This window comes from Gracilinanus agilis, chromosome 4 (assembly GCF_016433145.1).
Source record: "Gracilinanus agilis isolate LMUSP501 chromosome 4, AgileGrace, whole genome shotgun sequence".
Lineage (NCBI taxonomy): Eukaryota > Metazoa > Chordata > Mammalia > Didelphimorphia > Didelphidae > Gracilinanus > Gracilinanus agilis.
In genome coordinates this window covers 439,409,553-439,422,323 of record NC_058133.1, presented here as the reverse complement: position 1 = coordinate 439,422,323, position 12,771 = coordinate 439,409,553, and the positions used below count along the sequence as shown (strand labels likewise).

The window sequence follows — 12,771 nt, the reverse complement described above, 5'->3', positions numbered from 1 at the left end:
AAACGATGGGTCGATGACTGGAGAGAGAACGCAGCGGGCAGCCTGGCTGGTCTTTGCCCTTCACGCTGGAAGAAGACCGAGATGGTGTCTTTTTTGTCTCTGGCATACATTGGATTTGAGGCCGAGTTGCTTAAGGTCATCAGCCCGACCCAGTGGCAAGACAGAAGCCCAGAGGACAGGCGAAGGCAGGAGGCAGGCAGGAAGATCTGATTTTGAAATCTGCCTTCGTGGCCTGATTCTGGGAAAATCACGTTCATGCTTTTGGCGGCAGTTTCCTCATTTGTAAATTGGGGGTAATAATGGCATCTGTTTCAAAGAGTGTTGGGAGGAGATAATGTATGTAATGTGTTTTTTGCCCATCTTAAGGCACTAAATAAATGCCGGTGGATCTTGGTAAGCAAATGAAACTCTGGGGTTCTCTTTTCAGAGCCAAGTGTGGGAGTTTCCAAAGGTTCCTTCCCTAAAAAAGCTGATCCTCTGTAGCTTTTTGCCCTCTCTTCTCTATGCCCCCCTTTATGTGTAGCTAGTTTTGGGGAGTGACTGAGAGCCTTGGATTCTGGGTCCCTTGCTGCATCTTTCTCTTCTTGAAAAATGAATTTCCATGTTGGGTAGAATAATCCAGCCTTGGCTGGATTAACCTTGTGTGAGTGGGGATGTAGGGGATTGTTAAAAGGCTTCCCAAATGACATTAAAGGACAGAATTGGGGGATGGCCCCCCAGATATGGGATGTGTGCTGGCTGACTTATTCTGTAAAATATTGCTTTTCCTGATGGGGGTGGAGAATCTCTGAAAATGAACATGGAAATGCAAATAAAGCAGTCATGAGATCAAAGATTTAGGAAGGGGTCTTAGAGGTTATTTAGGCTAACTCTCATTTTACAATTAAGGAAAACTGAGGCACTGGGGTTAAATAATTTGAGGGTCATACAACTTGCAAGTATATGAAATAAAGATAAAGCTTGACTCTTACGTCCGGAGCCTTATACGCTATACTGTTTCTCGTGCCAGATTTGCTAGGAAGGGGAGAGATTGCATTTTTTTTTTCCTTTTCATACAATTGATATCTTTTGATCCTCCTTTTTGATTCTAGGTTCTAAGCTGCCACCCCAGTCCCCCGGAGTAGACACAAGCCCTTGTCCAAATTCCCCAGTGTTCAGGACAGGCAGCGAGCCAACACTCAGCCCCACGGTGGTGCGGAGGGTTTCCTTAGAAGCCCAAGTCCCCGGGGAAGCCTTGAGGGGATCGGACAGCCAGCTGTACCCCAAACCTCCACCGAAGCCCAGCAAAGTGCCTTTCCTGAAGCCACCCCCGTCTCCTTCCACTTGGCACAACTTTGAGGCAAACTATTGTGAACTCAATCCTGCTTTTCCCCCTGGCTACTGTGGGACAAAGCAGGCTCTGTGTCCCCAGAGTGGCTGCGGGGAGCCTCTGACAGCCAAGGAGAACGGAGCCCTCTCACTCCGAAACTCTGGCACCAACTATTTGATCCTGGATGACGATGCCCCGAGGTCTTCTCGGGCTCTGTTGGCTGCCCAGATGGAAAAGGGACAGGAGGATGTCGGGGTGTTTGTGACACCCTGTCTGGAGACAGTCTCTTCATTCAGGCCCAATGATTTTGAATCCAGACTCCTTCCTCCTGAAAACAAGCCTCTGGAAACCTCAATGCTGAAACGTGCCAAGGAGCTGTTCACCAACAACGATCCCAAGGTTATCGCCAAGCACATGCTGAAGATGGACTGCAAGGTAAATACTTGGGCCTTCAAAGCAGTGGGGGGAAAAGCATTATTTTAAAAAAAAAAATCTTCCTATATTTTCACTTAGCCACATCTTTCTTTCCAAGTGGTTTGCTAATGAGAAATTTCTGAAATAGTCAGAGAAGTCATACATGCAGGGATTGATCCAAGGGAGGAGAATTCTCTTGAAAGGAAGACTTCACCCTGGGCAGTTCTTCTGGTGGGTTGATAGAAAAGTCCATGACCAAGGATATACCTCCCACTGGCTAGTAGTATTAGGAAACATGAGAGGTCTCCTTGGCTGGCTGGGAGTTATTTCTTTAGATTTTTAGTGGGAAAAGAAAGGCACCTTTAGCTGAGAAATTCTTAACTTCTCTTAGTCTTAGATGTCTTTAGAAGTCTAGTGGAGCTTCCAGATGCCTCCAGATAATTTTTAAAATAAAATCCAACAGATTAAAAAGGAAATTAATTATATTCAAATAGTTAACAAATTCATGTATCCGCACTTAAGAAACTCTGTTCTCAAATTCAACTAAATGCCCCCTCCTCTAGGAAGCCCCTTCTTCTCTCTCCAGTAAACCATGGCTTTTTACCCCAGGTACCTCCAGAGTGCTTGGTATTTGTGCTTTTCTCAAGAATTTCCCCTATATTCTTTTATATCATACATGCATATGTATCACCCCCCTCAATAATATAAGTTTCCTGAGGGCAAGAACTATGTCTTCCTTAAATCTTATATCTCACTCGTCCCCTGTACACAGCTCATCGTGCTTGTTGAACCAAATTGAGTCATTCTGGAAGTTCATTTCTAGGAAGTTGTATCTCAACCCAGCTTGAGCCTGGCTCTGCCATCAGTAGTGGCCTCTCTGATAAAGAAGCTGGTTCCTGAGTAGCTACGCAGCCCACCAAAAAACCTGGACTTCTTTGTGGCCCAATGAAGACAATGTCACATTCTTATAATCTTATAAATGTCAGCTTTCCCTTTTTGGGATCTTCAATCGCTGCCACCTTGGAGATCAGCATCCATGGTGGTCCCCATCGTGGGGTGGAGGTGAGGGACAGCCACTCCATCAGAATCACTAAGCATCATAAGAAATACCGTAAGGGTGGGGATTTTTTTCATCCCTTAGAGCCAAGATGCCTGCTAGTGTCTTGCTTCATTTTTGTTATTATTTGTGTTTTGGGTGGTCTGTTTTTTATTGGTACATACTCTGCCAATGAAAACGGGTACTTCCATCAGTTTCAAGCAAGGATACCGGTTTCGGAACAGAATGAAATTTGTAGCGTGGAAGCCTTTGTCTCCAGCCCTTGGGATTCTAGTTTTTTGTGTGTTTTATTTTGTTTTGTTTTTTTTATCCACTGAAGCATGTGAGGTTGCCTATGTCACTGGTGAATGAATGATGAATGAATAATGCCCACTGTTTATTGTCAGCTGAGAAGACAGGGCTGAGGGAGGGATTAAATAATCACAGTAACTGCATAATATTGCAAAGTACACTAACCCTTTGAGGCCGCTCAGATGAGGAAACTGAGGCCCAAGCTTTACCCATGGTGTCACCGCTAGCAAGTTTCAGGAATAAGATTTGAATCTGGGGCTTCTTGACATAAGTCCAACCCTTTAGACCTACAACAGAGTTGGATTGTTTTTTTTTCCCATATGATTTACTATGTAGACTTGGATTGACAACGGTGGTGGTTACTCAGTTTGGGCATTTGCCCAAACTCCTTGAATGTGAGTAAAATTCTGTTTGACCTAGTGGGGAATCTAAATGGGGAGGGTGGAAGTGCTTTGTAAATTTTAAAGCACTATACAAATGTTGATTATTGTTGTTAATATTATCTTGAGTTTTTCATCCTGGGTAATATTTTTCTATCTACATCAGGCTCAAAACTCGACTCTATTCCCAGGCATCTAAGGTTTTTCATCTAGCTTAGAACCTCCCTGGATGAGCTGTAGAAAAGGACAATTGGATTTTCAGGGACCCACCGGCAGACCGGGTTTCCTGTGAAGTGTAATACCGTTGCCACCTTATGTGACAATGCCAAAGAGTCAGGTCAAGGTGGGATGCTCGCTCCCTTTTTTAAGGAAAGACTGAAAGCATCTCGGTGACTCTAAGCTGCCATGAAATCATCTCACTGTCTCTGGGACAAAAGTATTTCTTGTGACAATAAGCAAACCATCGCCTTATCTTCTTGTGGTACATTTAGTCCTTCTGGGAAGCATCTTATCGGATTTTTATGTATGAAATACCCAGGGGAGGAGCCTAACTCCTCTCTGCATCACTTTTTGGGCACCCAAACCACCTGATGGGATGGCAAGAGAATTACTGACAGGATGGTGGCCAGAGTTCCTGAGGGCTCTAGTTTCTGAGTCATTTCCCCCTGTGGAATGTCGCAGAAATCTGGGAAGCACGCTTGATTCTGGATCCTAGTTTTGTGCCATTGCCATTTTAAGCTACCAAGGAGCTCATTCATTCTCTAGACATGTACTAAGTTCAGGCACAGGGGTCTTGCTCTCTTAGGTTGGAAATTTCCTTGGAAATGAAAGGACTGCTTTTTCTTTCTCTTCCCTTCCCTCCCCCACCCCCCACCCCCCACCCCCCCAAAAAAGCAAGATTTCAGAAAGAGGAAGGAGTCAGAGCTGAAAGCAGCCCACGTGGCAAGGTGAACCCCAGGAACATCTGGCCTCCATGTGTTCCATCCTGGGAGGCATGGGGTGCCCCTCACTGATCTTGTTCTTTCCCTTCTTGTTCTCAGAGCAGTGAAGAAAGTGAAGGGGAGAATTCTGTCTTCATTTTCATAGTCAGGAGTCCAAGGGGTCATTTAGCCTGACTTTTCATTTTAAAGATAAGGAAACTGAGGCCAGTGGAGAGGTTAGGTGACTTGTAGGTAATAGGGAGCCTCTGAGTCTCTACTCTGACCCCTACATTCTTTTTACCAGGATGCTTACAAAACCCAGTTACCTCTTGAGAGGTAAGAGCTAGAGAAACAAAAGGCATAAATTATGTTATTTACACAGTCGGGACACATTAACGGCCATTAAACAGACGATTAATGGTAATGACTATAGAGGGAAACAAGTCTAATTCTGTCAGTTTATAATTAAACCTCTCTATAGTTTCTTTGATAAATGGCCATCCAGCCTTCACTTAAAGACCTCTGGTCAGGGGGAAATCTACTGCCTTCCAGGGCAGGCCATTCCGCTTTCAGGGATCTCTAATTGTCAGGAAGTTTTTTCTTATATAAAGCTTAAATTTGTATTTCTGAAACTTCCACTAATTAGGGTTATTAGAATATTGTAAAGTCCTAGAAAGTAGCAGTAGCTGGACTGCAGCTTAAGGAAAGTAGCTTAAGAGATAAAGCCAAATTTCTAGCTTGAATATTGATTACTTTCTCAAACTAGAGAAAGGCAATTTGTTTGCCTTAAGCAAAGTTTGAAAATTCAGCTGCTTTGATTTAATCAAATACATCAAACATCATTGAATACCTACTCTGTGCTGGGCACCAAACACAATGGCAAACATCTTAAATTAATAAACTCTCTGGGACTTAAATTCCTCATCTGTAGAGTGATGGGCCTATTATCCAATAGTAAGGTTCCTTTTTTTTTTTTTTTTAAACCTTTATCTTCTAGCTTAAAATGGATTAGTATAGGTTCCAAGGCAGAAGAGCAGTAAGGGCTGGGCAGCTGAATTAAGGGACTTGCCCAGGATCACACAGTTAGGCAGTGTCTGAAACCAGATTTGAACCCTAGTCTTCCCAAAATCCAGGTCTGGCTCTTAATCCACTAAGCCACTTAGATAACCCCAAACTGCTACATTTTTTACAAAATGAGCTATTTTATTGTTACAGTGTTTGTGGGTACTATGAATTACCTAGTCCTGTGCTATCTTAGAATTGATGAGAGAGAGAGAGAGAGAGAGAGAGAGAGAGAGAGAGAGAGAGAGAGAGAATGGTGAGAGTATTTAAAGGAAAAGTAGCAGGTGGAACATGGGCAAAACCTATGAAAAATGTTACTCACACCCGTATACATAACTGCCTTTTCTGAGAAGTCCTTTAAGCATCCTTTTACCCATTTCTTCCACAAGATGGAAAAAAAAAATAAAAACAACTTTCCAATTGTGAGGAGGGCTGAACTGTGTTGGGGCGTAATTAATGTTTGAAAAATGCCATTGAAGCATTTAAGTATTATTTTTCCAGTGCTGATGCCAGAAAGTATAATTAGTTTTTCAAAGGGAACAGCAGTGATTTCTCAAGTGCCTGAAACTTCTCTCAGATACGCCCTATAAGTGGAGGGCCCTGTAGTCCTCTTTGTCTTTGCCCCTTTCCTCTGTGAGATGGATTGGATTTGGTGATCTTTAAGTCACTGCCAGCTCACTCTTAAGCCTTCTAGAGTCATCTATCACTCTCTCCCCGAGGAGAAACACCCACCTCCTAGGCTTTGAGTGACACAACAGTTTCCTGGTCCACCACTTCACTTTTTTATCTTTTTACCTAGTTTTTTGTTGTTTTTTACCTAGTTCCTGTGGGTCAAGGCCTTGAAAATATTCTGATCTTTATTTTATATGTGGGATAATTAAAGAATGATAAAGAGGTCAGCTGAGCCCCAAGGCACCTCTCATTTAGAGCCCCTGATGCCCATCCAAGTTCCTGGCATAATCAGGATTCCCAGAACGACTGGAGCCCTGGGACCCTTTTAGTACCTCTGATTTTTTAAATTTTTTTTTAGAATAGAATCATAGATTTAAAAATGGAAGGAACCTGATCAGCTTCATAAAATGTAATCTCTGCTTCCTCGCTGGATGGGATCCAGTAGTACCAATGTGGTACAAGGACATTAATGGATATAAAGCATTTTATGAAACTTTAAAGGGCCTTTAAAAAACCCCTAGAACGATTATTATAAAGTAGATGGTTCTTTACTTATGAATACACTTTGTTGTCTTTCTTTTTTAACTTAAATATACCAAAAGTTTTCTATTCTGACTACAATTATTCGTGATGACTAAAGAAAATCACAGAAGGGTATTGGGCTTCCCAAAGAGGACAGATTTCAGCTTTCAGACCTGTGGGGAAATCTGGGCTGCTGCCAGCACTTGTGATGCTTATAGGCTGTGGCCAGGGCTTAGGTAGACAACCTTCCTCCTATGGTCGAAGGTATAAATTTGATTTAGGGAATTGTGCCAAGATTTCTTCTGCTGTGCATATGACTGTCACGACGGACACCCAGGTTATGGTAACTGTTTTCATTTTAAGAATATTATCATCTCAATAGTTGCCAGTTAATCAGTAATAATGTATTAAATGCCTCCTATATACTATGTTATACTAAGTGCTGGGGATACAAAGGTGTAAATAAAACAGTCCCTGCCCTCCAGAAGCTTATATTCTATTGAGGAAAAGAAGTTGTATGTATATGAGGAGATAGAAAATATCTTGAAAATATATAAGGAGATGGAAAATATTGAAGAAAAAATATAATTTCAGAGTGGGTTGGTTTGTGGGGACGGTACTAACAAGCAGGATGAATCAGGAAAGACCCCCCATGTAAATTGCTCTTGAGTGAGCTTTAAAGGAAGCTAGGAATTCCGAAAGATGGAAGTCAAGCAGTCCTTGATGGTTGGTCTTGTTTCGTCCTAGGGGACTGATGTGTCCAACTCTTCATGACCCCATTTGGGGTTTTCTTGGCAAAGATACTGGAGTGGTTTGCCATTTCCCTCCTCCAGCTCATTTTACAGATGAGAAAATGGAAACAAACAGGATTAAGTGACTTGCTCAAGGTCACACAGTTATTTTGTGTGGGAGGCTAGATTTGAACTCATGATTCTAAGCCCAGCACTCTTATCTATTGCATCACCCCACTGTCCCTGTTTGGGAGATACTGAAGCCCAGGGTAGAAGGCTTCCTAGGTGAAATCATCCATTCTGTGCCTAGACTTGCCACAGATTCCTGGGTGTTTATTTTCTTTATCCCCCAGTAGTTCCTTTGCCAAACCCAGAGAAGGTCAAGATTAATGACAGAGTTCAAACTCCAAGACATTTTGTATTGTGACTTCCTAATGCATACCGAAAAGGCATTTGGAATGCTATTAAAAAAGCAACGAGATGGAATCTAACAGCCCCTGTCATTCTTCTATGACTCCTTTGCACAGTAATGATGAATGTGTAGCCGCTCACCTCTTTCTTCCTCGGTGTATCATGGGTGGGTACCACGGCTTTCCTGGAGCATCCCTCCTCCTTAAAAGTGACAAAAAGTCCCAGTAAGAGAGCAAATGTGTCTTTGATGAGGTGGCCTCTGAGGTCCTTCCCAGCTCTACTTCTAAGAGAGCAGGAGGCTGAAAACTCACATTTCACACCTGTTCGTCAAAGCCCCGAGAGTTTCCAGCCTGAAAGAGCTCCCTGCTACCCATCTGGAAGTAAGGATCAGCAAGAGCATGAGCAGCCCATTTGTGACAATCCTTCTGGGAAGGGAAAATTGGGGAATTTCTGTTTCAGTCTTTCAGTCAACGGATGGGGTTCAAAATACACACACAGAGACCTAGAACGAGTAGTAAAATATCACAGCACATCTCTAGGACACTTTTGACATGAGTTATTTAACTCAGATGTTTCTTTGGTTTCGAAATTATTGCCAATTGAAGATCAAACGACTCAGTCTCCCTTTTCCTCTACTTGTTTTCACCTGGGATTTCACTTTCAAGCATGAATATTATTAATAGTATAACGCATCTTTTTTTTTTTTTGCTTTGAAAATTTTTACTTAATTGATTTAGAATATTTTCCCATGGTTACAGGATTCATGTTCTTTCACTCCCCTCCTCCCCCCCACCCTCCCCACTCCCATAGCCAATGAACAGTTCCACTGGATTTTATATATGTCATTGTACATCCCTTCTCATTTGTTTATTTGTTTATGTGCCCATTTATTTATCTATTCATTCATTTATTAAGACCCTTGCCTTCCTATTTGTTTATTTATTCACTTATTCATTTGCTTATTTGTTTATTTATTTATTTATTCTGCTTGTTTATTTGCTCATTCATTCATTTTATTCTATTATTTTGGGGGTGGGGGGGAGACCCTTACCTTCAGTCTTGGAATCAATACTGTGTATTAGTTCTAAGGCAGAAGAGTGGTAAGGGTTGGGCCATGGGGGTCGAGTGACTTGCCCAGGGTCACACAGCTGGGAAGTATCTGAGGCTAGATTTGAACCTAGGACCTCCCATCTCTAGGCCTGGCTCTCCATCCACTGAGGTACCCAGCTGCCCCCTACATCCCTTTTTAGATAGGGGTAGTCTTAGAATATTTTCCTGTAGCTCTTTCTACACATTAGATTAGGGGAATGTCAAATCAACTTCCCAACTTAATGTATGTAATTTAATATAAATTTTATAACTTATATTTTATAATAATAAGTAAATAATTATTTTTATATTTAATGTTATTTAATATCCATAATATTTAAAATGTATTTGTTAATATAGTAATAATTAAAATATATATAATTATACTTTTCTGCTGGATAGGTTGCTAGGATATTGGAAGTCTCTGAAGAGATGAAGAGGATCATGGGAGTCAACTCAGGTCTGGAACTCATTACTTTGCCTTACGGACACCAACTACGCCTGGACATCATTGAAAGGTAAACATTTCTTGTCACTTTTTATTTCAGTCCTCTGACTTGCCTGTTAGCTAGTTAGAAGATGGTGCCACCACATTTGAAAAGGGGGAAAAAAATTGGAAAAACCCCATTACATATCTCCAGCACAATGGGTTTGTGAGAATTAAAATTAATACTCAAATATTCCAAGTATTCTATTTAATAAGATTTATTTATAAAAACTTGAAGCAAGGGAAGGAAAAGACTCAGTAACGTGAAGAAAAATAAACAAGCTAGGGTAAAAGGGAGCTCACCCAGCTCCCGAGAAAAGAGAGAGCGAGAGGCGGGGGTTACACACAATTATATACAAATGATGTAAGCTGCGCAAGGTGGGGAGGAAAGGGATGCTGGGAGATGCAGTCCAAGGGTTTCAAGATTTTCTAATTATACAAGGGGCGGCATTGCTTGAAACACAAGAATTGCTTAATAGTTGCCGAGAGACAGACAGACAGACAGACAGACAGACAGACAGACAGACAGACAGACTGATGTCTTTGGAACATTGCTGTGAACCTAGGTTTTTCCTCTGAAGACTCGGAGGAGGACAATTCCTGGATGTCGACAAGGATGATCTGGAGAGGAAGGAAGTCACAGAGATCATAGCTGTAGTCACTGCTATTGGGGGAGGTTGAGGGAGAAAACAGAACTCTTTGTACCCAGCTGGTAGCACAGCTGGCCCATAAACGCAGGAGTCAATAATCATGGCCTTGGTGAAGAGCCCGGGGGGGCTCCCAACACTGGAGACAGAGAGCTCCTAGTTCTTCGTACCTCTGAGACCTTTCATCTTAAAGACTTTCATCCATTTGGAAGATTCAAGGATGAATGGTGGGGAGGTTGCGAAGGAGGATGGAAAAAAGTTTATTAGGAAAGCACAGCCTCATTTGGGGCTGAACCAGGAATTTGCCATGAAAGGAGCAGAGTTTTTTGTGGAGTGAATATGGAAGCAAGTGATAGTCCATTTCCCCTGAAAGTATTATTTGTAAGTCCTCTGTGGGGATCTGTGCCTCAGACCACCAAAGCATCAACTGACTGACTGTTGGTGAATGCTTCTTTGGACGTTCTACCTTCCACGGTGCTAGAAGTTCCCAGAAAGTTCCTGAGTTTTTTGCTTGGCTATCCATAGTACTTGGAGAGTGTTCCTCCACATCTCGGCTTTTTGAAACCCTCCTCCTTTAAGGGTCCAGCTTCCCTTCTTCTTGCTCCATCCCCCTAAGCTAGATGTGAGCTTTCCCTCCTACAATGTCCTCAACAGCTCTTTGGATCTTAACTTTTTCCCTTGTTCCATTCTGCTTTTTGTCACAATTATATATATGTTGTATTACCCCTTAGGTGGCATTCCTTCCCTGAAGGCAGTCATTTGGCCATTTTTTATGTACCTCCAGCACAATGGCAATTGTAATAATTTTCTTACAGAATGGCATTGCTTGAAACAGCGTAGGTATTTAATAAATGTTGAACTGCCGAAGCGTGCACTTAAGTCATGTTAAGCGTCTGACAATGAGAATGCTGGAAATGTAGGAAATGAGAAGAAATAAGTGCTGTTCATTTTAGAAGTACAGGACATGTCCCATCGGAACCAAGGTCCCATCTTTTAAATTTCAATATTCTACTGGTGTTCTTTGTCTCTAAGAAGAACCAAGGTCCCATCTTTTAAATTTCAATATTCTACTGGTGTTCTTTGTCTCTAAGAAGAACCAAGGTCCCATCTTTTAAATTTCAATATTCTACTGGTGTTGTCTCTAAAGTCATAGAACACTAGTCTCTGAAGAATTAAAAATTCCCATCGCTCAAGATGGCGGTGTTGAAGGCACATGTTGGATTTGAAAAGGCTGCAATGTGTAATAAGATAATAATAATAAAGTAATAAGATAAGGAACTTTGAAGAACTGGCTAAAGGATGTCATCCAAGAAATGTGCATTTAGAAAAGATGATGGACTTAATCACTAGACCAGAGAGAGGGATAACTGATGGATGGACTACATGCCCCAGTGCAGTTCTTGGGATATTGGGAGAAAGGGAGGAAGTCAGAGTCTCCCCCAACAAATTGTGTTGGTCTCCACCCCCCATGCCCAGGAATTAAGGAGAAAACTTTGCAGCCTGGGCTGGGCTCAGGAAGAGAGTAGGCTTCAGTCCACATAGCTAAAGAGATTACCCCACAGAACAATTTGATTATCTGAGGAATAACAACTCCTCCTGCTTTAAAACTTGCCAAGTCTTTACATGAGGTAGCCAGGGCAAATGTTACTTTGCATTTGCTTATCTGTTGACTTGCCATTTCTCTCCAATATATTTTTAGCTCCTTGATAATAATAGCTAACATTTATGTAACATTTTCTGTGTGCCAGGCACTATGCTAGGTGCTTTAATTCTTCTCTCAAATACATGTAAAACTCAGATCACACTGCTTATCATATCCAGGTTGTTGGGGGGAGGGAAGGGAAGAAGGGAGACTTGTTGATTAATTTATAAAATAAGATAATAATAATAAAGTAATAAGATTGAAACACATGTAAAACCCAGTGAAATTGCTTGTTGGCTACAGGAGGGGAGGGAAAGGATGTGATTCGTGTAACCATGGAAAAATAATCTAAATTAATTAAAGAAATACACTTAAAAAAAAAGAAAATGCATTGAACTGAAAAAATAAAATAGAAAATCATTACTACACGAAATTGGGAAAATAAAATGCTTTAAATGAGTAAATAAACATTTTAAAATCGATTAAAAATATTTTTCCATGATTATATGATGCATGTTCTTTCCCTCCCCTCCTCCCATCCCCCTACTATAGCCAACAAGCAATTCTACTAGGTTTTACATGTGTCATTGATCAAGACTGTATAGTTAGAAATTCTTGTAACCTTTGGACTCCATCTCCCAGAATTCTTTCCTCATCCCAAGTTTCCTTTTCCCTTTTCATTTATGTGCATCCTTACGTTACTGTTTATAAGTTCTGTGACTCTTCCCTCTCGCTTTTTTCCCCCTGCGACTGCAGCTTGGTTAGCTAGCTTTTTTACTTTAGTTATTAATAAACTACAAATATAATATTATATATTAATATTTACAAGATCTATTTCCATATTATTGATATTTGACTTGGGGCGATCATTTTAAACATTGTTTTAAAGGGTGAAAAATGATTATTTCATTGGAACCTCACGACAACCTTGGGGGGTGCTATTATTATCCCCATTTTACTAAGGAGCCAACTCAAGCAAATAGGTTAAGTGACTTGCCCAGAGACACACAGCTAGCGATTCAAACTCAGTTCTAGCAGGTACTGGTTTGTTTTGTTTTTCTATCTCTGAGTATCTTATACAAAGGAAGGTGCTTAATAAACCTATTGGATAAATGAATTCTATTTCCAGTTTTCCAA

At 41.2% G+C, this 12,771-nt stretch overlaps 1 protein-coding gene across 2 annotated transcripts in view; it reads left to right on the top strand.

Annotated features, from left to right (window-relative positions):
* The window catches only part of BCAR3 (BCAR3 adaptor protein, NSP family member), a 157,193-nt gene that overhangs the window by 135,756 nt on the left and 8,666 nt on the right, over positions 1 to 12,771 (top strand). For both annotated transcript variants that reach the window (XM_044672004.1, XM_044672005.1), the window contains 2 exons: positions 1,092 to 1,744; positions 9,261 to 9,376. In XM_044672004.1, the coding sequence (XP_044527939.1) occupies positions 1,092 to 1,744; positions 9,261 to 9,376 (769 nt within the window). The remainder of the gene's footprint in view (positions 1 to 1,091; positions 1,745 to 9,260; positions 9,377 to 12,771) is intronic.